The 25851-nt window shown below is 38.6% G+C and overlaps 1 protein-coding gene across 3 annotated transcripts in view; it reads left to right on the top strand.

Annotated features, from left to right (window-relative positions):
* grm8a (glutamate receptor, metabotropic 8a) overlaps positions 1-25851 on the top strand; it is a 1035294-nt gene that overhangs the window by 244640 nt on the left and 764803 nt on the right. For all 3 annotated transcript variants that reach the window (XM_051931014.1, XM_051931013.1, XM_051931020.1), the window contains exon 2: positions 19058-19274. In XM_051931014.1, the coding sequence (XP_051786974.1) occupies positions 19058-19274 (217 nt within the window). The remainder of the gene's footprint in view (positions 1-19057; positions 19275-25851) is intronic.

The raw sequence follows: 25851 nt of genomic DNA, 5'->3' as shown, positions 1-25851 counted from the left end.
TCTAGAACATATAACATTTTTAAGAGCTGGGAGCACATGAAGTGTGTCTGCCAAAAACATTTCAACAACTGCGAGGTTAGATGTTCGTGAACTTGTTTTAAATTATTTGTAAGTAGGGTGTGACATGCAAAATGATCATGTCTCAACCCAAGATTTTTTAATATTATATATATATATATATATATATATATATATATATACAGTGGAACCTCTAGATACGAGTTTAATTCATTCCAGCACTGAGCTTGTATAGCGAATTTCTCGTATCTAGAACAAACTTCCCCATTGAAAATAATGGAAATCCAGTTAATCCGTTCTGCACCCCAAATATATTAACATAAAAATCAATTTTCCTAACAAATAACACTGATAAATTATATATACTGTAGTCTACCTTTAATAAATAACACTGGTAAATAATATAACTGATTATTAAAAGAATCAAAACAGGTGTCCAAAGTGCAGTAGAGCATTCAATAAATCTTTAAATAAATAATCCTTAAAACAGTTGTGAAGTGGAGGTTTAAAATACACAAGAATAACAATCCTTTAACACGAGGTTAAAACGTCAAAAGGATGCAGTCTTTAAAAAACAGATGACAATCCCCGGTGCTTCTTCTCTGTTAGCGTCTCACCTGCGGGCTCTGCAACAGGCGAGACACTCTTAATGCAGCTGACCTTCTCTACACCGTCCTGCTTCAGCTGTTTGGCTCGCCTGTTCAGCTACACGCGAGCCTTTACTCGCCTGCCTGCCTGCGCGCGCGCTCGCTCTCTCTCTCTCTCCTTTTACTTTTTCTCCCCCTTAACCGGCTCGCACTTCTCTATATATGCGGGGAGGACATGGCAGCTGCAGCCCATCAGCCACAGGAACAATCATGGATGTGGGCAGTTTCCCACCTGTGCACTTAAGTGAGAAACGCAGACACCGCAGATCGCGGCTCGCAACTGCTACCACGCCCCCTTGCTAAGCCGCGAGCTATACCCACAGCCTGGCTCGTGGCTCGTTACGCGAGCCAATGCTCGTATTTAGATCTGAATTTTTCGCTCATACTTTCCTTGTATTTTGAATTTCTCGTATACAGAGGTGATCGTATCTCGAGGTTCCACTGTATATATATATATATATTGTGTCACCCGGAAGACAGGAGGAGGGCTCATTCCTCCTCCAGACCGCGAGGGGGCGTCCGCCCTGGTTGTATTGGGGGCCACGGGTACAGGGCTTGGAAGCCCAACCTTGTAGGGGCCCGTGGTCACTGCCAGGGGGCGTCCCCCTGCCTGAAGGACCCTGGACCCCAGTACTTCCGCCACACCAGGAAGTGCTGGGGGGAAGAAGAGAGGGAACACCCGGAGTGTTTCCGGGAGGACAGCTGGCCCTTCCGCCACACTGGGGCGTGTCCGCGGGATTGCCGGTGCACACCTGGAACACATCCGTGTACGGATAAAAGGGGCCACCTCCCTTCATTCGAGGCTGGAGTCGGGTGGAAGCAGGACAAGGTGCAAGAAAGAGAGAAGGAGGCAGTCTGAAGAGGCAGAGTGATTGGCCTGGACTTTGGGGAAGATTGGGGTTTGTGGCACAATACTTGTAAATATCAGTTGTATAAATAAACGTGTGGTGGTGAAATTAACATGTCTGCCTGTCTGTGTCCGGGCCAAGTTCCACAATATATATATACAGGTATATATATACTAGCTGTGTAAGCCCGTGCTGTAAAAAGCCTGGGCTCCTAGAAACTATTGAAATCGTCAGAAACAAAATTGACAAAATCGTCCCCCTTGTCTATCAGCGGGTAAGCAAGTTTGTCTCCAACTTGTTAACTTGGGGCCGCCTTGCCAGCTCTTTCAGCTTCATTGCTGTAGCCTCGCACTTCCGGGCTGGGCAGACAGACACACACACTTCCATGCATAGATGTTTATATATAAGATCCCCAAATGTGTCTCAATATTATGTGAAATATTTGTTTTAAATCTCTAGCAATATTCAGCCTTTATCAAGACATTTTCAATTAGCCTCTATTTGGATTTCTTTGTTAACATCTCCTATTTTAGTGCCAAGATTCTCTTAACCAAACTTACATAATGTGCAGTTAATTTAATTGTTGTTTTGGCATTCTAGCTTCCAGGAGTTCACAATTTGTGGTTTCCTACTTCCTCAATGGAGCTGTTACCAAAATGAACAGATGTCCACAGAATGTGTTTGTTTGGTGTATTTATCTGCGGCCATTTAGAAATGTTTATCTGCTATTTTTTCATATAAAAAATCTTTGGTGTTTCCGATTTATAGAACTCTCAGAAATTAAGCTGGTGTGGATTGTGTGTGCACATACTGTATTACAAAAATGTAAACTGTAAATCACTTGTCACAGCAGTTTCATTTACTACATACAGTAGACATTCTAAATGAATAGAATTGGAAGCATTTCAAGTATTTTGAAAATTAGTGAAATCAGTACCTGTTTTTTGAGTTCTATTGAGATCACGTGATGAAACTACCTTTTCACAGTAAAATTGCAGTTTAGACGTTTTTTATTGTATCCTCATTTCCTTTGATGGAACCACCTTGACTTGTGGTCATATTCCGCCTGGGCAGAGTTTCTTCCTTCACTGCAAGTTTGCATAGATATTCTGTCATTTTCTGCTTTCACTGCAAAGGCGCACAAGTTAATTGATGAGTCTAAATATTTATAATGTTCATGAGCTTTGATTTGTGCATGCAGGGCCAGTCTCCAATATATTCCTGATGCTGCTGCAAAAAGCTATGACACACCTGCCACCTAATGTAATTCTGCATTGAAATAAACAGGTTTAAGAACTGGGTGAATGAATTTTAAAGACAACTGTCTTATATTTTAGACAATACCAAGCTCTATGTACTGCTGAAGCTTGATAATAATCCATGGTATTCCGATTATAAACTTAAACTAGCTGTGTTACCTAGCTCTGCCTGAGAAATTTTGTAAGACAGTGGGTCTCAACTACAGTGCAGAGGTTTAATCAGATGTACCAAATTGTAATATGTACAATTCTATATACAATATATGTATATTTTTTTCCAGGAGCTAATATTATTAGTTCACTGGAGCTTCTTACTATTGAATATACCGCTTGATCCTGAGATGGGTTGCTGGGGATCTGGAGCCTAACCCAACAAGCATAGTGTGAATGGCAGGAACAAACCATGGACAGGGTACCAGCCCATTACTGGGTGAACACTCACATATGCGTACACACACACACGCACACACACACACACACAACAGCCAATTTATCATTGCCAATCCGACTAACCTGTATGTCTTTGGGAGGAAACCGGAGCACCTGAAGGACACCTATGCAGATATGGGGAGAACATGCAAACTCTACACAGGGAAGATCAGGGACATGAACCATGGTCTCCTTACTGCAAGGCAGTGACACCACCACTGTGCTACTGTGCCACCCACTCTTTAACTGCACATCAGTAAAACATTTCAGCTGTAGATCAATTCAAGCTTTCTCTAGTGACTTGTGTGGCAGATGACCAGGGACCTTGCACCACCGGGATGCCTGGAGTAGGGAATGACCGGGAGAGGGGCAATATCTCCCCTGGGCGCAAAAGGGCAGCCCCCCTTCTTTCCATCAAGGACCACGGATATGGAGCTGGGAAGCTCAACCCTGTGGGGGTCCGTGGCCACTACCAGGGGGCACCTGGACAATCCTGGAGCCCTGGAGGACAGCACTTCAGCCACACCAGGAACTGCTGCCGGAAGGAGAACCAATGGGACCTGGAGTGCTTCTGGCTGCCCATGCAGCACTTCCACCACAGCAGGAAGTGCTGCAGGTGGTCCATCAGGGCGCACCTGGAGCACATCCGGGTGCAATATAAAAGGGGATGCCTCACTCCATTCGAGGAGCTGGAGTCAGGTGGAAGAAGATGGAGCTTGAGACGGGAGGAGAAGAGGCAGTAAAAGGAAAAAAAGGCAAAAGGACTGTGAGCAATATTGGGGGTTTTGTGCACTGTGTGTGTCGTGTGAAATAAACAGGTGTGCATTTAGACATCTGGAGTCCATGTCTGTCTGTTTCTGGGGGTATCTTTTACAATATATATATATATATATATATATTATATATATATATGTATATATATAATGTGAAGCTGACTAACTCTTACTTACTCACCAGCATAAACGTTTCTTATTATTAAAAAAGCTGAAATTTGGCAGGGTGGTATATCCATGTCAATACGTATTCACTAAGAAAGGACATTTTCATATATCATTATTTAGGGATAAATCCCCTCCACAATAGAAAAACTAAAATACCCCTCAATCTCAATTTGACTGAAATTGACGTTATAGAAAAAAAGAGAATTTCTTAACATGTTTTTTTTTATTTCTCGATATTTTTGTTTAACAAAGTTTTAGCGAGTGGCATATTTTAAGGCATTGTTTCCTTTGTTTATACAGGTGCTGGTCATAAAACTAGAATATCATGACAAAGTTGATTTATTTCAGTAATTCCATTCAAAAAGTGAAACTTGTATATTAGATTCATTCATTACACACAGACTGATGTATTTCAAATGTTTATTTCTTTTAATGTTGATGATTATAACTGACAACTAATGAAAGTTCCAAATTCAGTATCTCGGAAAATTAGAATATTGTGAAAAGGTTCAATATTGAAGACACCTGGTGCCAGCTAATTAGCTAATTAACTCAAAACACCTGCAAAAGTCTTTAAATGGTCTCTCAGTCTAGTTCTGTAGGCTACACAATCATGGGGAAGACTGCTGACTTGACAGTTGTCCAAAAGACGACCATTGACACCTTGCACAAGGAGGGCAAGACACAAAAGGTCATTGCTAAAGAGGCTGGCTGTTCACAGAGCTCTGTGTCCAAGCACATTAATAGAGAGGCGAAGGGAAGGACAAGATGTGGTAGAAAAAAGTGTACAAGCAATAGGGATAACCTCACCCTGGAGAGGATTGTGAAACAAAACCCATTCAAAAATGTGGGGGAGATTCACAAAGAGTGGACTGCAGCTGGGGTCAGTGCTTCAAGAACCACCACGCACAGACGTATGCAAGACATGGGTTTCAGCTGTCACACTCCTTGTGTCAAGCCACTCTTGAACAAGAGACAGCGTCAGAAGCGTCTCGCCTTTGGACTGCTGCTGAGTGGTCGAAAGTTATGTTCTCTGATGAAAGTAAATTTTGCATTTCCTTTGGAAATCAAGGTCCCAGAGTCTGGAGGAAGAGAGGAGAGGCACAGAATCCACGTTGCGTGAGGTCCAGTGTAAAGTTTCCACAGTCAGTGATGGTTTGGGGTGCCATGTCATCTGCTGGTGTTGGTCCATTGTGTTTTCTGAGGTCCAAGGTCAACGCAGCCGTCTACCAGGAAGTTTTAGAGCACTTCATGCTTCCTGCTGCTGACGAACTTTATGGAGATGCAGATTTAATTTTCCAACAGGACCTGGCACCTGCACACAGTGCCAAAGCTACCAGTACCTGGTTTAAGGACCATGGTATCCCTGTTCTTGATTGGCCAGCAAACTCGCCTGACCTTAACCCCATAGAAAATCTATCGGGTATTGTGAAGAGGAAGATGCAATTCGCCAGACCCAACAATTTAGAAGAGCTGAAGGCCACTATCAGAGCAACATGGGCTCTCATAACACCTGAGCAGTGCCACAGACTGATCGACTCCATGCCACGCCGCATTGCTGCAGTAATCCAGGCCAAAGGAGCCCCAACTAAATATTGAGTGCTGTACATGCTCATACTTTTCATGTTCATAACTTTCAGTTGGCCAACATTTCTAAAAATCCTTTTTTTGCATTGGTCTTAATTGATATTCTAATTTTCCGAGATACTGAATTTGGGACTTTCATTAGTTGTCAGTTATAATCAACATTAAAAGAAATAAACATCTGAAATACATCAGTCTGTGTGTAATGAATGAATCTAATATACAAGTTTCACTTTTTGAATGGAATTACTGAAATAAATCAACTTTGTCATGATATTCTAATTTTATGACCAGCACCTGTAGATGAGCACTGAGGCTGTAATCACGCAGAGTAATGGGGCATGCAATTCATGCAAGTCAATGCCATAAGTAGAACAGCACCACTGTACAAGCTGATGCTGTAATTACTCAGAGAAATTGGGCAGATGGAAATTGATAAAGGGCAGCTGCCCTGCTCAGGACAAGAGACAAGATGTCAATCTTCACAGAAAAAGATGGGAAGTGGGTGAAGAGAAGTTAGGTGAAAATCAAAGTAGGCGTGGTTAGCAAGTGGCCTTCTTGGTACGCAAAATACTCCCTATTCTGTCAGCTTCTTCTTACTTGTCACAACGTAGTATAAAAATACATTAAAATTCAACCTGGATTGGATTTGTCGAGGGCACTTATATACTGTACATAAACTAAAAAAAAACTGGGGTTTAGTGGGGGATTTGGTGGTAAAATAATGTAATATTGTGGAGAACTGGGGTATCAGACCGCAATGTACTGATTAACTTCAAGCACTATGTATTATACAAGCTGGGAGCGACAACAGACCTTGGTCAGTTTAAATCCTCGAAGTACATATTAATATTTGTCATATTGAAAAGCTATCAGCTGAATGAATTCCACAGCCCCATCAACTCAGTATTCCCAGCAATTCAATTCACCATGGAAAAAGAAATGAACCTTCGCATTAATTTCGTGGCCATCTCCTTTGAAAGAGGTAATGTAAAGAAGACAAAATACCACACTTTTCTAGCAATCACCCCTCATTGCATAAACGGAGTTGTGTTAAGATTCTGTTCAGAAGGATTCACACCCACTGTAATACAAAGAATACTAAAAAGAATGAAAGATGTTATCTTTTCCATCTGTTCACATTAATTGGCAAGTCCAAGATGTTCAATTAAACAATACTTACATTGGAGGCGCCACTGCACATTATTAACAACAGCACCCCCTCTTGACCCAGGGTGGTATTTTTTGTGAAATATTTTTTCATTCTTGCAGGTATTCTTAATTCATAAGAGATTTAAAAATTGAAAATAGTGTAGGTGTTAGTTTACAATTAATAAAAAAAAGAAAGAAAACAATGTCTCATTTTAATTGATGTTTTTAATGTTTCATAACCATAGGCGGCTTCAGTGCTTTCACTTGCAGGCATTGATTTTGTATTACATCTTGGTCATACCAGCTTACTGCAAAATAATTCACTTAAGTCCCAATTCCCACCATGTCCACGCACAATATAGCAAAATGAACAGGTGCATATTTTTTGGTCTGTAATTAGTGCTTTATGTTACTTTAACCCAACATATAAACATTACCAGAATACTAATATAGGCCTGCACAATTTTATTATAATTAGCACACAGAGGAGTGCTTGTAGCTGAATATGGAGATATGTTCGCTAATGCCCAGGGACATTTTTATTAATGTAAAAATCACACCTAGTTTATAAAAGGAGACAGTTTTGTGTGAGTATAAATAAACAGGGTTAGAATTAGCCTGAGTCCTGAAATTTGTACTGTAGTTATATATGCAGTTTTTTTAATAGACAGGAGATATTTATGCAATATGCCTGCATTATCCAACATTTTCTTTAGAAAGTGTTCTGTAGTATTCAAGCTTACGAAATCACAGTAAATATTTAAACACATATTTAGCATTTTTGGAGTTTTCATATTAGAAGATGGAACAACATATTAATGTGAAATATGTTTGTGGAAGCAGGAGCAACAAAAGATAAAGGTTTAGGGCAAAATGTTAGTTCATATGAATGTAAAATAAAAATGGATTAAAAGTTCAGTAATTTATTAGTGCTGGGAGATATAAGACTGAAAAGCGAAGTTTTGTTTTTTTATTTGCTTTGAATCTCAATGGTAGTATACAAAGGAAAAAAATCAGTATGGTTATGACTCAGAGGTGTAAAAAGAAAAGAAATTGCCTTGGAAAATTTTTATTTTGTTGTGTAGTTTTCTAAATGTTGCCTCAATCAAACTAATAAGATATATTCTAAAAGAAATGCATTCAATAATCCTAAGGAGACCAAGCACACTATATAATATGCAACAGTGATGCTTCAAACATATCATGCAATTACTCAGCAGCTCCGTTACATAGGAAATGGCACCTCAAAATGGTGGACTGTGGACGTGAAGGCCACACAGGTAGTAGCAGATGTATTATGAATCTATGGAAAGATAAGTCTGTGAAGAAGGAATTATTTCCATATTTTTGAAAATTTGGCATTTGTACCAAATTAATTTAAAACGGAATTAAAACAAACATTTATAAATTCTATCCACACTGTTTTGGAAAAATCTGTATTTTTTTTTTGTTTCCTGTGTAAATTATGGCATTGTAGGCAAGTAAGGACAGACATTCCCTGAACAGCTCACTTTTCATCTTAGTGATGGTGCAACATTCTGTGTCTGTCAATATAGGGTTTGTAGGGTCACCATTGTCACATGTACAAAGTGTAGTGAAATTCTTACAATCATGTGCTACAGCAACATGCAGCACATTAATGGATCTAAAATGGCACCTTAATCAATAATACAATTCACTTACTTTTATGCTTTTCTACTAGCATTACCTCATCTAATACATTACATCATCTGACTCTTAAAATGCATAGCTTTATTATTTCATCCAGTCATCTAGTGCTACTAGTATTTTCTGACTTCTTTCAACTCTCCCATTTACTTGCATGCTGCCTCATAAATAGGGGTGATCTGCGGATTCTTTTATTAATCTTGGTTCCACTTTATTGGCGGTTAGTTTGGGCTTTCCCGTTAGTGTATCCTTTCTTTCTAGAGGGGTGTTCTTTATTCATTTATCTCATTCTAACCTCAGAAAATCAAGCTGGTGGCTTCTCTGAGATGAGGCAGACGTCAAGTGCTCTAGCTTTAAGCCATGTTTAGTTAGCCCTTTTGTTACCTTCAGTCTTTTTCCTTATGTTTTAATAATTAATTGTTTCAACTTCATTTAAGTATATACTGCAATAATTTGTAAATAAGTATACGAGGGTTGTCTGGGTTCCGCGCAGAATCACTCGAAATAAGTAGCCAAGAATTTTTTTTTCTATTTTTCTCATGTACTTCGATCCTTTTTAAACTTTTTCCAAGTATTCACTGCCGACATCAATGCACTTTTGGGCTCTTCTGACCCACGCCACAAAACACTCGCGAAAGGCTGTCTTTGGGAGGTTGTCCAGCTGTTCTTTGACAGCTGCAATCAGTTCCTGTCGAGTTTCGAAGTTGTGGCCTCGCAGGGGTTCTGTCACCTTCGGGAAGAGCCAAAAGTCACATGGTGCAAGATCAGGCGAGTAGGGTGGCGGGTTCAAAACGTTGACACCACTGTCTTCAATGAAATGCTTCGTCGCATTAGCCGTGTGGGCTGGCGCATTGTCATGATGCAAAAAGTGCCTTCGCAAGTTCTTGGACCGGCCTCTAGCCATCGCAGAAAAAACATCAGGCAGGCACTGAGTGGTGTGCCACTCAGAGGTCACAGTTTTCCTCTCCATCAGTGGAATTGACGCGACAATGCCATCGATATTGAAAAAGATGGCAAACATGGTGCGTTCCACCGAGCGGATTAAACCATCAGAAAAGTCGTAAAAAATCATCACTCGAAAGTCACGCACGCACGGAGTCGGGAGCTTCGCCGCTAGCGCCGGCTGCACACTCTCAGTTCGTTTGCTTCTCGTGTTCATTCTGAAGGAAGAGAGGGAGCAAAACATCTGAACAAAAACATGTAACCACTTGAATAACTCCTCTACACAGCAGAACAGGTTTCGACAGGCTGACACTCGACAAACGATAAAATTCCGCGCGGAACCCAGACAACCCTCATATTAACTAAAAATTCTATAGTTTTAGGTTTTATAAAAAAAGTTTTTTGTGCTTTGCAGTTTAAAATCTTAACAATCCACGCCTTCTTTCTTCTAAATAACTGAAGTGGGATATCTGCTCATATTAAAGTGTAGTAACCCATTTTTTAAGTTTTGTGTCATGGTGAGCACTGAGCACATAGCATCATCCCCAAACTGGGTACCAGTTCTTCACTGGGCATTCTCGTATATATGTAAACTCACAGCAGGGGTATCTAGATGCCAATTAGCCTAATATGCACATGTTTGGAATGTAGAATTAAAACCAAAATGCCCACAGTGACAATTACGCAGACATTGGGGAGAACAGGATTTGAATCTAGGACTCCAGAGCTATGAAGTAAATGTGGCAGTATGCTGCTGCCTGAAATTAAAACATCATTTCCCTAATTCTGATGAGGGTCGTGGTGGTATCTTGGTGAGCTACACACTACATCTGCAGTATTTCTTCCATCCCCTGCACTGGAATTCCCAGGTGAGCTTATTCCAGTTAAGTAATTCTATCTTCTCCAGCATGTACTGGAACATCTTCATGTGGGCTGTACCTTTTACCCCACTTGAAGAAGACCTATAACACCCAGGAAACATTGGAAGGATTATAGTAAATTGTTGTCTTTATTGTAGCCTTGGCCTCAGTGCCTATTGCATCTCCAATGACTTACAAAGAGAGAAATATAAAATTAAAGACTGCAGACTTTGAAGGCTGTGCAGTATTATACTTAAAAGGACTCTAGTGGAGGTATTTATTTTAAGAGATAATATCTCTTAAGATTTTGTCTTGGCAGTAGTGATCTGACAGGGAGTTTAGCAATTATTCTTATATTTTTCATAATGCTTTACTCAAACAATAGGAATAAAATGACACCTTCAAAATGATAAAGGAAGGTTTTGCTAAAGCAAGAATTATAGACGTAGATTAAGAGTCTCAAACCAGTGATATTAGTCTGATTTTATCATCTCTCCACAGCAGAAGCAGTACTTGCCCTTGCCCTTGGCTAAGCTAATAAACAGCTTGGAGAAGACATAGATAGTGAGCAGAAAACAGAAAGCTCCTTTTAAAAAGGCCTCTGCAAAAGGATATCATGGTACACAGTCATGCTGTTACTTATACACTGTATATACTTGTTCATAAAAGCTAAGATGCAAGATAATAGTTTAATTCACTCACTTAATTCAAAAGTCCACATAATCTGAATTATAGACAGACATTATTTTTGGTATTGCTGGTGCAATGATTTTCTATTGTTACCTTTAACTCTAAGAACCTGGGCTTGAATTCTGATCTGTCATTTTTTTACAAATTCTCTTCCTGTTTCTCTGGTCTTTCTCTGAATGCTTTGGTTTCCATTTACATGGAAAAGGCATGTTTATTAGGATGCTTGTGACACTAGACAGTGTATGTGAGTCTGAATGACTGTGTAAGTTTCTGTTTTGCACGATGGTGGATCATGAAGTGGCAGGGGTGGGAGATGGAGGGCACTGATAATCTATTGTTGTGTCATGGGATTCAAGGTGATACCTTCACGTGATTGTCGTTTATATAGGAATGTGATATTCTGGCAGAATGGGACATAGGTAAGATTGCCAGCTCTTCTGGCATTTGTCACATTTGCCACATTCAATCAGTTTGACATATTTTTTTACCGTGGTTTTACTAGCTTTATCCTTTTATTTGTGTCTTTTTGTCTTTTTTTTATGTGTATGTATGTTTATGTTGTTTCAGTTTTGTGATGTTTACATTTATTAGAACCTGGACTTTTTAAGCAGAGACCATAGATTTAGCTGAATAAAGCAACCCTTGCGGGTTCTGCAGTAACATTACTCCTTCTTTGTGGTTATTGTTAAGGCCCATGTGGAATTGTTAATAACAAAAGTTTTTTTTGTCTCACTCTCAGTACTTCAACTAAGTAATCTAATGACACATTTATGCAATACAATAAATACATTATTTTAAAATTTTATCTGGTCAATTGTAATATCTGCAACCTTATAGTTGAAAATGCATTACAAACTAAATGGACAGGTTTACATAAAATGCCATTAAAAAAAAGTCTACTTAAGAGGCAGCTATGCAAACACTTTAGGATATGGCCTGGGTTGCACTGACCTTAACTCTCATTATTAGGTGAATCTCATACATGAATTCTAGACATATGTCATGTGCTGAAAAAAGGATGTAGCAAACTTATGAGTTTCAGAAAAGCGTAATTCACGTTGATAGTATGAAACTGATTTCAAAACTATTTCTGTACCAAAACACATCATTGAAGACAAAATGGAGACGATCTACCAAATTAGTAATGTTCTACATTCCAATCTCGCTTTTCTCTGTGTTGCATTTTGAACAGCTATAGCTGTAGGTTTCTGATATTATTTTGATTGTATTCTCAACACATACTGTCAATTTCATTCCTTCCACTGCCTCTTCATTTTTTCTTATGTAGATTATTCCCAGTTTCATTCCTGCTAAATTACTGAATGATCTTGCATTTCATTTTGTCACTTTGCATTGCATACTTCATTGCAGTTTGAAGAGCCTTGATAATGTGCCCTGTGAAAGGCACTATATAAAATGAACAGTGATTGAACTTTCAATGCTAAAAAAGATTCAGAAATTTCAAAAAGAGGAATGAAGACACTTTTGCAGAAAATGTATTGCTACATAATTCTTTCTTTCAATTGCTGCTTGACCTCATGTTTTGAATGAATCAGAAAGTACATCAACTCTGAAATTGCAAATTTTCATTAATGTTGATGTATTATTTTTATTTGTACAATATTTAACACTCTGCTTATTATTTTTTGGCTTAAACCTGTAACTATAACAGTTGTTTTTTGATGTTAAGAAAAGTATATACATATTAATATTTAAAGGGTACAGAACTTTCCTACATATATAGTACATATACATATACATCTGTTTTTTCTAGTAGTCCTTTTACACTTAGATTCAGACAAGTACTTTCCATATGAAAACCACAAAGGCTAGCAAATCTTACACAAAGTATTCACAACACACTATTACCATACAGCATGGAGTTTCAAACCCCAGGCACAATTTGACAGAGCTGGGTTTATACTATGAGAAATTGTTCAGAGACGAGAACAATCAGGGGCAATCATATTAGACATATATTTCAATGCTGTTCATTATTTAAACATAATTACCAAAAAAATCTATGCTTCAGAATTTAATCACCAATACATTTCATTCAGTGGCACTCATTTTCTATTGATTTTCACTGCATGACTGTCTCGGAATTAATATCTGAAATATAACAAGGTTGAAAGACACTTATGTAATTTACGTGTTTTCAATACTCTAGCTTTTGAATGAATCTATCACTTTGTCCAACAATGAGCCTCTCAATGCTTTGTGACAAGAACATTTTTTACTTGTGGTGCCTAGTGCTAATGTAGATAAAATAACGACCCATATATCAGATGCTAGTGGCAATTAAGCTGCTGGAAATAGCCCCAAGCCAGTTTAGTGTACAGTATATATGTCATTTAAACTCAACCAGATAGGGTAAAGAATGCTTTATGGGCATCTGAATAATTTTGAGTGTTTTTTGCTGTAGGTGTAGAGTGTGAATTTAAGAAACTTAATTATATGTTCAGCATGCAGAATTTAAAGAGAGATCAAAGAGAGGATTAAAAAAAAAAAGAAAAAAACCTTGACTTACCATTTCTGCTGAAAATGAAGAGAGAAAGAGCAAGTGAGGAAAATAAACCTGAATACATATTCAGCTTATGGCAAAAGTAAGAAGTGCAACATTGATTGCCTTTTTAATAGCAAATAAGAAGTGTCTATATAGTCCCTCTTTCAAATATGTGGCATGTCACAAGGCCATCTGAATTTAAACAAAGAAGAAAACAAGAAAGAAATATCAGCCTGTCTTAGATGCAGCTCTTTTTTTTTAACCACCCAGATCAACTTTCTATCCTAGACATTTGAAGCTTTCCTGCCCTTTACTTTCTATATTGGCATTTATGAGTAAATGACTGTGAAAATCAAAAAAGGGAAAATTACAATATTATTACAATTGATATTATGGATTATTATGTCATTCTATTTTTAAAAACTCAATAAAGCCATTGGGACAAATTCCACCAGAGCATGACTCAAAAATTAGTAAACACTATAAACAGAGCGCAAGAAGGTGGCATGATGAGCAGTACTGCCTAATCAAAGACCCTGATGTCCTGTTTTCAAATCCCACACCAGATCTTTGTCCGGATGGATTCTGCATGTTCTCTCCTTGTCTGCATTGGTTCCTCTATTTAACTTCCACATCACCAAATACACAAAAGTTAGTTTGACTGGTGATCACAAATTGGTCCTATATTAGTGTGAATGTGCACAAGTGAACCCTGTGATGGGCTGGCATTTTGTCCAGGCCTGTTTTCTGCATTGTCCCTAATGTGGCCTTAGAATGGCTCCATCTCCTATGCAGTCCTGAACTGGATTAAGTACATATCATAATTTTATATTACACTGCATTATTTTAAATGAAAAGTGCAGAATTTCCTTTAATGGCTCATTTGGGCACTTCTTTAAGAAGCAGGTTCAAACTCTATACCAGTCATTTTTCTGTTTGTATTTTTCACATGGATTTACCTCTGCTGAATAACTGTAGCATTGTGTATGTGCCTGTGATAGACCCCTCTAGGGATGGTTCATACAGTACATTATGTCCGGTGCTGCTTAGCTTATTACAGTCAGGTATGGTGTTCAACACTGCATAGGCTTACCCCAATCCTGAACTGGTATGACTTAGTTCAGAAAATGAATAGATATGTACAGCAAATGATGAAATTTGATCAACTATGTATATTCATGAAAAATCTGAAGTGTATAATACAGGTAAAACCAATATATTATTGTGTTATGCTGTATTATTTCAGTTATAAAAACCTTTTACTTTCATGATACATGAGTATGCTAGAAAATTCTATCAATTATTTAGGTGACTTGATAATGGTTTCATAGATGAGATGAGCAAGATGATCTTCTGCAGTTTACTGTCTTGAACAATTTACTCTTCCTTTACTGCATATTATTATATGTCATTGGAGTATTAAACAGTCTGCACAGAATGCAGTACATGACACAATGAGATTCATCAGAATCCCATAGCAAGAGACTGGCAGGTACCTACTCAGCAAAGTATTTAAATGGTTGAGTTTCTTAAAATCATCAATGCTAATAACATTGCAAACTTAATGTTAAGACTTATCATTAATTTGCAAATGTTTTCCAAACATATATTAACTAAAGTAGCAATTTAAATCCATCTTAATCTACTCCCTGCCCCAGTCATGCTTCTTAAAATGGCTATGGTCCTGTGCCAGCCTTAGCAATGGAAAAATGCCACTAGGCAGAGCATGTTAAATTTACAATATGATAATTCTATGGAAATTTGGAATATGAACATTTATACTTGATTGCTACTACTTCTTCTTATAATAATAATTGATTAATAAGTGATTACATTTATATAGCGCTTTTCTCAGTACTCAAAGCACTATCCACACAGGGAGGAACCAGGAAGCGAACCCACAATCTTCCACAGTCTCCTTACTGCAAAGCAGCAGCACTACCACTTCCACTTCCATGTGGAATCGATGTGCTTGATCAACCTTCTCCAAACAGCTCTGTCCTTCACCTCTTTGCCAGTCAAGCCTTTTTTCTTCAGATCTTCTTTTACTTTACCTATTCAGCTTTGCTTTGGCCTCCTTTGTTTTCTCTTCCCATGTACTTCCATTCCCATCACTCTTTTGACCACATATTCTCCTGTCCTTCCTCATTATATAACTATATGATTTCAACCTACTTTCCTGTGCTTCTTTTGATAACTCTGCTACTTTTTTGTACCTTTGATTGTCCTTTTTTACTTTCTTGTATACGAAGTATAGGTTTATAGGTATATGTATATACTTTACCTTTTATTCATGCAGTTGCAGAGTCTGATTTATTCAACTTTACTTTTATAATAATTGTTCAATATATTATTCATTTGATTTTATTTGTTATTGATAGTTCTTTAATGTACATAATATCTTTAAATATAATACGCTACTGCAGGTGTCCATTTGTCTGTCCAGGATTTTAAATCACCTGTAGCTCGCAAACCGTTTGACCTATTGACCTGAAATTTGGTACACATATACTACGTGACGCCTACTATCCGCTTTTGGGGTGATGATTAACCTCCAAGGTTATTCCTCTTTTTAGTTTTATTTTATTTTATTGTAGAATCAACTCTCAGTAGTGGCCAGCAGGGCGGCAGTGTGGCGCATGTGTATGTGCGCCGTTCTCCTCCCTACCACCTTCGCCATCACTTCCCCTACCTCTTCATATCTTAAATCATTCTTGAGGCAGATTGAAGACTTAAGTGCCAGCTTAACTGAAAAATTAAGAAAAACATACTAAGTAATTGCAACACAAACATTGACTTAATCAGTTTTAATGCAAAAAGATGCTGATGGAAGAAGAGAAGAAGCAGGCCGCTAGGGTGGAGAAAAGAAGAGCTGCTCAGGAAGCAGCAAGAGCATCAACCTCTGAGCACACGAATGGTAAACGTACAGAGAAAGAGCATGAAAACAATAAGTCAAGTGTATTCACTGCACGTTATCATGCAGTACGCCGTTACTAGTAAAAATATAATCATTGCCTTGTGGTTTGCTCCTCAGATATCCATCCCCATATCTGAGTATACGAGAAAGTCTAGGGGAAACCACTTCCAATTTTTAGTAACTGCACACATCCATCTCAATATTCTCATCTTTGCCACATCTAACTTCTTCTTCTGTGCTCCCTTTTCTGCCCATATCTCATCTTCATACATCATTGCTGATCTTACCACTGTTTTAAAATTCTTATCTTTAACTTACGCTTTAATTCTTCAATCACTCAATACTCTTGATACCTTCTTCCAATTGTTCCATCCTCTTTAATCATCTAATTTTCCATCATGGGCTACCACTAATCCTAGATATATATTTGACTAGATGGTATAATTTTCAGCAGTCAAAGAACAATACAACCCAGCATCTTAACAGACCCCCAGTGTGGTGGAACACAATATAGGTATATGGTAAATGCACTTCTGCTGTCTTCATAAGTTGTTGGGTTGCATCAGATTTTTACTTAATTTTGGTACGCTATGATAGTTTTTTGTGTGCAGTGCTACACAGTACTGCCATAAGAGCAGGTGTATCCCTGTCCAAAAAACAGAAAATGTATACCAGCTGTTACAGATACTAGGCAGGCCAATACCAGTACTATTTTTACATATTTATTTTGTTTTGTTCAGATTTCTAATTGAAAGTTTTTTTTGTATTTCATTTTACTTGCATTAATCCCTGTATTCAACTTCTCGGCAAAGGAGCATTGTTATTATCTTCCTGTCTTCAGTTGGCCATCTCTCTATTTAATTCCATGGTCTTCCTTTTTCAGATATCATCACCTGATCAAGGTTAGGATGCACAGGCATTTATTTTCTTAACTATCTCACTTGTGTTTTTTCTCACTGTTGGAAAGGCTTCTACATGCCTTACAAGGCATAAACACTCTGTTGTTAATCTTTCTAAAAGAAGGTGTGAAGCACCAAAGTGCCAGTGAGCACCAAATCCCAAACACAGACACACCAACACAGTCGCACAGTTCAAATAAAGGGCTTTTATTACAAACCTTGTAAACACAAGCACAAAACAAGTTGTATTTTTTTCTCTTTCTCCTCCTCTTCTCTCTCTACTACACTGCTGTCCTCCAGTCAAGTGTTTCCTTCCTTCCTCCCAGCTCCAACTTGACTGGATAAGGCAGCACAGTCTTTTCTACCTGAGAGTACATCTTGTGCCAGGACTTTGCCCATTGGAAGCATTTCTGGGTTTTACAGAAGTCCCAAATAGTAGGAAGTGTAACTCCCTGCAGTGCCCTCTTGTGGCACCCCTGGACCCCAGCAGGCCTGCATTACTGGACTATAATACCTGACATTCCCTGGTGGTGTCTGAACGGACACTGATATTCAGGGTTACTGCCACCTAACATCCTGGGGGGTTAAATGCCCCCCCCCCCCCGTACTTCCCTTTGATCCCGGCCAGGAAAGGTACCATAAGTACAGTATAACCGATTGGGACGCCAATCCATCCACCTTGGGCCTCCTGTCTCTCTTTTGGTCGGGATGCCTATTCATCTACTTGGGGCTTCCTGCCTGAGTAAGGATTCTTCCCATGTTTTAGCTGGGATGTCCGTCTGTCCAATATGGTAGTTACAAAGAAGAGCTCTTCTTTAGAAATGTGTATTTGTCAGAGAAAGAGTAGGAGTACAATTTGCACTTATTAATACGCCTTTACTCATTTGGTTATTAAACCATGATGTTATGTTTACTTCACTGTTGTATTTTATTACACTGAAAGACCAAAAATCACACTATATGATGAAGGTATTGTCAATTGAATGGTTGTATTTTCTTTGCATTTTTATGGTGGAGTTTAACAAAGAAGTATTTTTTACTCGCTCGTAAAATGGCATATTAAGAAAGATTTTTAGAAACACGTGCATGCACATCACATATTTACATCATAAAGTTGCTTGTTAATCTGTAAATTTTTTGGGAAACTCACCCTGATTTGATAATATTACTACCATCCATTGAGTAAGTAAAAACCAAGCTAATCCTTATTAACAGAAAGATCCTTCTTACAATTTATGCATATTCTACATTAATTTATTTAGCATTTTAGAATAAATGACCTTTGGGGACCAAAACTACAGAATGTTTCATTTTTTTAATAATTCACCATACAAGTTTTTTTTCCTGGGTTTTATTCATGATAATCCAAATGTTATTGTGCATTATGTGTTATAAGAAATCATTAGAAAGCAAACTGTTGATTGACAATCAACTCTATGAGCAGTAATACAAATGATGGTGCAGCAATTTATGTGGTACTTAAGTGATTGCTCAAGCTTGACCAACTTACATAAGTCAATGACACATAATATGCATGATAATGAACATGCTGAAAAAGCCACTAAATTGATGAAGAATGTTTAAGCCCAGTTAGACCAATACAAATGGTTAATTTAGTCTCTCTTTGCTGACATATTGTTCTTCTCTCCTAATCCTAAAAATGCTATAATCTCTATTTACACTTTTTATCTCCACAGATACCTCAAATTAGCTATGCATCTACAGCCCCAGAACTAAGTGACAACACCAGGTATGACTTTTTCTCCCGAGTTGTTCCTCCTGACTCGTATCAAGCACAAGCCATGGTTGATATTGTCACCACTTTGGGATGGAACTATGTGTCAACACTGGCCTCGGAGGGAAATTACGGAGAGAGTGGTGTGGAGGCATTTATACAGCTCTCAAGGGAGTACGGTAAGTGACCATTTAACAGGGTTTGCATTTATCCAAGCTTCACCACCTGCCCCCAGACAGAATACCATATTCCCCCCATGGAATAATTAGCAGGTATTCAGTGTACAAGCCCCTGGCCTGGATACTGAAGCTACATGCTTCTGCAAAATGAAGGCCGATAAAGATGTCACTTTTTGGTGCTCTTTTGCTGTAGTGCAAGGCTGTTAAAAGCAGAACTGTCAGATGTCTGCCTAAGGGATGGGAAAAGAACAGTGGGCAATTGTAGCTATGAAATTTTAACTTTGGCATATTAGCACAATGACATTTTCTTTTTCTTTACTTTGGACAGAGCTCTGTCTATTTCTGCCTATAACCAAGACATTAGCTGAATGTTTGGCTTTTTTTGGAGATTGATTTGCTGCTTTTTGATAGTTATATGACACACATTTATTCACACAGTAATATGGTGACATGTGGATTTATATTGTGTTCAGTATATTGTGGTGGATAATTATGAATAATTCATATGGGCTAGAAAAGTTGAGCTTTATGAAGTGCTAAGGTAACTGTGTCTACTTTGACTGTACCCTCACCATGGTAAACCTCTTTATTCTAATTTATTTCAAATTGGTACAAACCAGTAGACTGTTTATCTTTAAAACAAATAATGAATGTTAAGAACTGCAAAATGCAGCCAGGAATAAAATGATGTTTAGAAACTATCGAATGAGGATGGGGCAGAATGCCAGTGCAGTGATAAATTTAAAACATTCTTGTGCCTCCCTGAGAATTTCTATTATAGCACTCTGCATTTCAAGAGAAGCTCATGAGACAAAAACATGAGCCCAGGAAAGCAGCTGCCTAGGAAAACCACTTAGTCATCTCATGATCACCATTTACTTTTTCAAATATTTCTTTTTTATGACATATGAAACACTTCTTACTGCAGAGTGTTTCTAATATGACCTTAAAAATAGACAGAAGCACACAAGTTTTTTTTTTTTTTTTTTTTTTTTTTTTTTCTTTTACACTTTTTGAGCTAAACACTTAACCTTGGCAGAGGATTAATTTTTAATTCTGTCTCCGTCAGAAGATATACAACATAGGGATAAAAACCCAGAAAAATGCACCCATGTGTACTGACTGCATTTATTTCACATCTAAGAGCATGAATGGATTGGCTGAACATCTGTTAAGAAACCACCTATTACTCAGAAAAATGTTTTTTGACATGTTGAAAGCTGCATTTTCACGCAAGGTTTTTAAATGATTGAATGCTTGTTTCTTGATTTTGTCTTGTCAGAGATCTTTTTCCAGTTGTGAAAGGAGATTTAATTTGAGGAAAAATAAGACGTGTAAATATATGGAGTATATGTGTAATATATAGATTTGTTGTGTATATAAAGAGAGAGCAAAAGTTTTCACATCTATCTATCTATCTATCTATCTATCTATCTATCTATCTATCTATCTATCTATCTATCTATCTATCTATCTATCTATCTATCTATCTATCTATCTATCATGTGTATAATAAATTGCTGTATATTCAGTGCATGGTACTTAAAGATCTGGCTCCATCTTAAGCTGATCATGTCCCACATTAATATATTTGACTTTTCAAAATTTTCATAAAAATAAAGACAAAAGTAATTTAATATTGTGCAATACCTTTCTTACAACTTATGTAAAATAAATTTGTGTCACTAATTACAATTAGAACAAAAGAAAGCTGGTTTTCTTTAATATCACATCTAAAGGACTTATCCTGATTTTAGTTTGCTGAATTAAAATTAGTTCTGTATTCGTATTACAGCATGGATCTTAATTAATTTACACAAGTGCTGTCTCTTTTTGCTCACTCAACCATAGCATCAGTTGGCTTTAACATTAGAAAGAAATTTGGACAAAAAGACACTGATCACAATTGTTGCCATACTGTACATTCTCTTTAAGGCATATATATATATATATATATATATATATATATATATATATATATATATATATATATATATATATATATATATATATATATATATATATAAACTCAGACAGGTTACAATACTTTTGCAAATTTACAAAAGTACTGACCATGTCCTAGACCACTTTGCAGCATCTAAGCGAGTATCACAATGAAGTACAAGTCTGTGTTGCAGTTGAACAGCTGATGGCAGTGTTGTGATTTCATCATCTTTAGGTAGAAATACAGAAAAAATAAAAACACTAAAATGGACACCACTTTAAAGGCTGCACCATTCTACTATTTGCTTTGTCCTGTTCTGGTTGTGGCTACACAATTCTTGAGTAAGGAAGCATAAGATGCCAAGTATGGTTTTTTGTTGCATGTGACTTCAAGAAGCTAGAGTATGTGCTATTTAAACTTTATTTAAGCTAAGCAGCCCATAGTATTGACACACACAGAACACAAGAGATATCAGTTCCATCTTTTAGAATATCAATACAGGTCTTCTCTGGTTGATAGAAAATGTAAATAGCACCCCTGGATGGGATAAATCAATGGTGGTTGAATTAGGTTAGATGTGTGCTGTGTTGACAAGGTAAACAAACTGCATATTCACCCTCCTAAGGTATGCGTTCATGATGGGATAAAAGGGCACAGTATTTGAAGATAGATGGCATTGAGGACTGGAAATGAACATGTTTATTATTATTGTTGTTGCTATTATTGAACATATGCATTTACCAAAAAGAACATTAACAAAAATAGGTACGTTTTCAGGCATGGAGAATGAAAATTAAGTAGAATGATAGAACTTTAGTATTGCAGTTAGTCCAAGGACTAAATATCATGTTAAAAGCATTGCTTCCTAACCAAATGGCATATAAAGTTGATGGGAGGACATTTTTGGAACATATTCTCATTTTTAAAATGGATATAACTTCTTTCACAAAACCATAAATTGCAGTGCAGTATCTAAAAATGAATATCTAAAATGAAAATAACACATAATAAGAGTTACTATAAACAGACAACCTATGAAACATTATAAATACATACTTTTATTTCATAGATTTAATTGTTTTTCTTAAAATAAATGCTTTTGGAAGCATAGCTGTTCAGGGCCCACTTTTATTAATTAATATAGCAGTGAGCTCCCTGTTAACAAACAACAAACACAAAGTGAACTTTATTGTCATCTCAACCATATACAAGTATATAGATAGACAAAATTGCGAAGCTCGGGGTCTACAATGTAACAACATGACGTGCAAATAATAAATTAAAAATATAATTAAAATTTAAATTTAAAATTAAAACACAAACAAGACAAGACATTGTGCAAAGACAAGACAAAGAAATAGCAGCTATATTGATGTGTAAGATATGTAATATAATAAATAAATAAATAATAGATATAGATAATACAGAAATTATCAGTGTATGCTAATAGTTGTTTAAGACGTGTGTAAACAATGACAGGTCTGAATGTTTCACAGCAGAAGGATATCAAGAGTGTCAAAATACTTAAAGGTCCGTATGAGATTTTCAGTTCTTTTCTACATGCACACTTGTCTTTGCAGGAAAGTGGCTTGCATGTATAAAAGCTCTGTTTTTAGAGGTGGTTGGTGTAGAAGGTCCCAGGGGGCAGCCTGGTGTTAAGGAGTCTAACAGCTTGGGGATAAAAACTCTCCTGCAGCCTGGCAGATCTGGCTTTGATGCTGCAGTATCTTCTCTTGGATGGCAGAAGTGTGAAAAGTCCATGTGAGGGGTGTAAGGGGTCCTGCTCAATGCTGCAGGCCTTGCAGACACTGCGTTTGTAAAATATGTCCTGTAGTGAAGGGAGAGGCACCCCAGTAATGTTCTTTGCTGTCTTCACTATCCTTTGCAGGCGCTTGCGGTCAGATATGTTGCAGTTGCCATACCAGACAGTGATGCAGCTGGTCAGAACACTTTCAATGGTGCCTCTGTAGAACATGGTGAGGATGGAAGGGGGAAGACTTGCTCGCTTCAGCCGCCTCAGGAAGTGTAGTCTCTGCTGAGCTTTCTTGATTAGTGATAAGGTGTTATGTGTCCACGTAAGTTCCTCAGTTATGTGCACACTGAGGAATTTGGTATTCCTAACAGTCTCCACATCTAAACCATTGATGCTGAGTGGGATGTGGGCAGGATGTGATTTTCTGAAGTCCACGATTATCTCTTTTGTCTTGTCGACATTGAGAGATAGATTGTTGTCTTCACACCATGCAGACAGCCATTCCACCTCATCTCTGTATGCTGTTTCATCATTCCTACTTATCAGTCCCAGCACCGTCGTATCATCCACAAACTTGATGATGTGGTTGGTGTTGTGCGTGGCTGTGCAGTCGTGAGTCAGCAGGGTCAATAGCAGTGGACTAAGCATGCAGCTCTGCGGTGCTCCAGTGCTCAGTGTGATGATGCTGGAAGTGCTGCAGCCCATCCGAACTGACTGGGGCCTCTCTGTCTAGAAGTCCAGGATCCAAATGCAGAGGGTACTGTTCAGGCCCAACCTGCTCAGTTTTACAACCAGCTTTGGTCGGATGATTGTGTTGAAGGCAGAGCTAAAGTCTATAAATAGCATCCTGACATATGTGTCTTTTTTATCCAGATGTGTCAGGGAGAGGTGAAGGGCAGAGCATATGGCATCCTCAGTTGACCTGTTTGAGCGGTATGCAAACTGAAGAGGGTCAAGGGAAGCAGGGAGATTAGTCTTTATGTGTGACATGACTAACCTTTCGAAGCACTTCATTATGATTGGCATGAGTGCAACTGGTCGGTAGTCATTCAGGCATGTCATTGATGACTTGAAGCATGCTAGGACTGACGACTCGCTCAGAGATGTGTTGAAGATGTCTGTGAGGACACCAGCCAGTTGACTGGCACATTCTTTGAGCACACGACCAGGTATGTTGTCAGGTCCTGCAGCCTTGCGTGGATTGACTCTGGATAGAGTCCTCTTCACGTCATTTATGGAGAGACAGAGTACTTGGTCAGTGGAGGGAGGTGTTGCTTTTCTCGCAGGCTCTTTGTTCTGCGCCTCAAACCGTGCAAAGAAGTTGTTCAGCTCATCCGGAAGGGAGGCATCACTATCGCTGCTGTGTGAGTTGGGCTTGTAGTTTGTAATTGTCTGAACGCCCTGCCACATGCAACGTGTGTCTCTGGTGCTGCTGAAGTGTTTGTTAATCCTCTATGCGTATGCCCACTTAGCTCTCCTTATAGCGTGAGACAGGTTGGCTCTGGTCACCCTGAGGGCGGCCTTGTCTCGAGATCTGAAGGCTGCATTTCTGATCTTGAGCAGCTTGTGCACTTCTCTCGTCAACCAGGGCTTTTGGTTGGCTCTTGTGGTAACATCCTTGGTAACAGTAACATCCTCTATGCATTTGGAGATGTAGCCAGCCACAGAGTCTGTGTACTCCTCCAGACTGATGGAGTCACCATCCATAGCAGCCTCCCTGAAAATGTCCCAGTCTGTCAATTCGAAGCAGTCTTGGAGAGCTGAAACAGCACCAACCTGCCACACTCTGAAGTTCTTGTGGGCTGGTTTAGTGCGCTTCAGCAGGGACTTGTATGCAGGTTTCATAAAAACGCTGATATGATCTGAACAGCCGAGGTGGGGGTAGGGTAGGGCCTTGTAGGCGTCAGGAGCACTCGTGTAAACATTGTCCAGACAGCTTCCCCCTCTAGTAGCAAAGTTCACATTCTGGGAGAATTTTGGGAGAACTGACTTCAAGTTGGCATGATTGAAGTCTCCAGCAATAATGAAAAATGCCTCGGGGTGCATCGTTTGCAGTTTGCTGATGATCTTGAAGAGTTCCACTAGTGCCTGGTTAGCATTTGCGCTAGGCAGGAGGTAGAAAGCAACCACCTGCACGCAACTGTATTCCCTCGGCAGTTAGAAAGGCTGACACCTTACTGATAAAACCTCTATCAGCGGGGAGCAGTGTCACGCAACAGAGACAGCATTCGTACACCACTCTCTGTTCACATAAACACACAGTCCCCCCCGCGGGTCTAACCAGACAAAGAGGCGTCTCTGTCCGCTCGGAAGATGGTCAGTCCGTCTAGCTGGATGGCTGAGTCTGCAGTGCTTTCCTGGAGCCATGTCTCAGTGAAAATAAAGATGCAACAGTCTCTCATTTTCCACTGCTTGGCCTGCTGCAACTTTATATAATCCAGCTTGTTGTCCAGCGATCAGACATTCGCAAGCAGAATAAACGGTATCGCAGGTCTGGTTGGGTTAGTTTTTAGCCTTGTGCTAACACCGCCGCGTTTCCCTTGTTTCTGCTTCCGATCACTGCACTTGCGTTTTCGCCAGCTCAGCTTCTCAGGCTGCCGAAGTAAGCAAAGGCTGCGGAGCGTCTCTGTCACCTCACTGGATATATTAACCATCTTTCATAACTGTCACAGTAACAACTTTAACCCCACCAACCATAACAGAGTTAAAGCTTCTTGCAGGATATCAACTGTGTGTTCCACTTAATAAAATAGCTAATTGATTAAAAACGCTATAGTAATTACTCTTATTGTCTCTTGTTATGCAAAATACTCAGTAAATGAAGAGTCTTGAGCCATTGTTATAAATGAACTCCAACATGGACGTCTTTTCTTTACACC

The sequence above is a fragment of the Erpetoichthys calabaricus genome, chromosome 1 (assembly GCF_900747795.2).
Source record: "Erpetoichthys calabaricus chromosome 1, fErpCal1.3, whole genome shotgun sequence".
Classification (NCBI taxonomy): domain Eukaryota; kingdom Metazoa; phylum Chordata; class Cladistia; order Polypteriformes; family Polypteridae; genus Erpetoichthys; species Erpetoichthys calabaricus.
The sequence above is the reverse complement of the archived record's forward strand: the minus strand, read 5'-3'. Positions and strand labels throughout refer to the sequence as shown.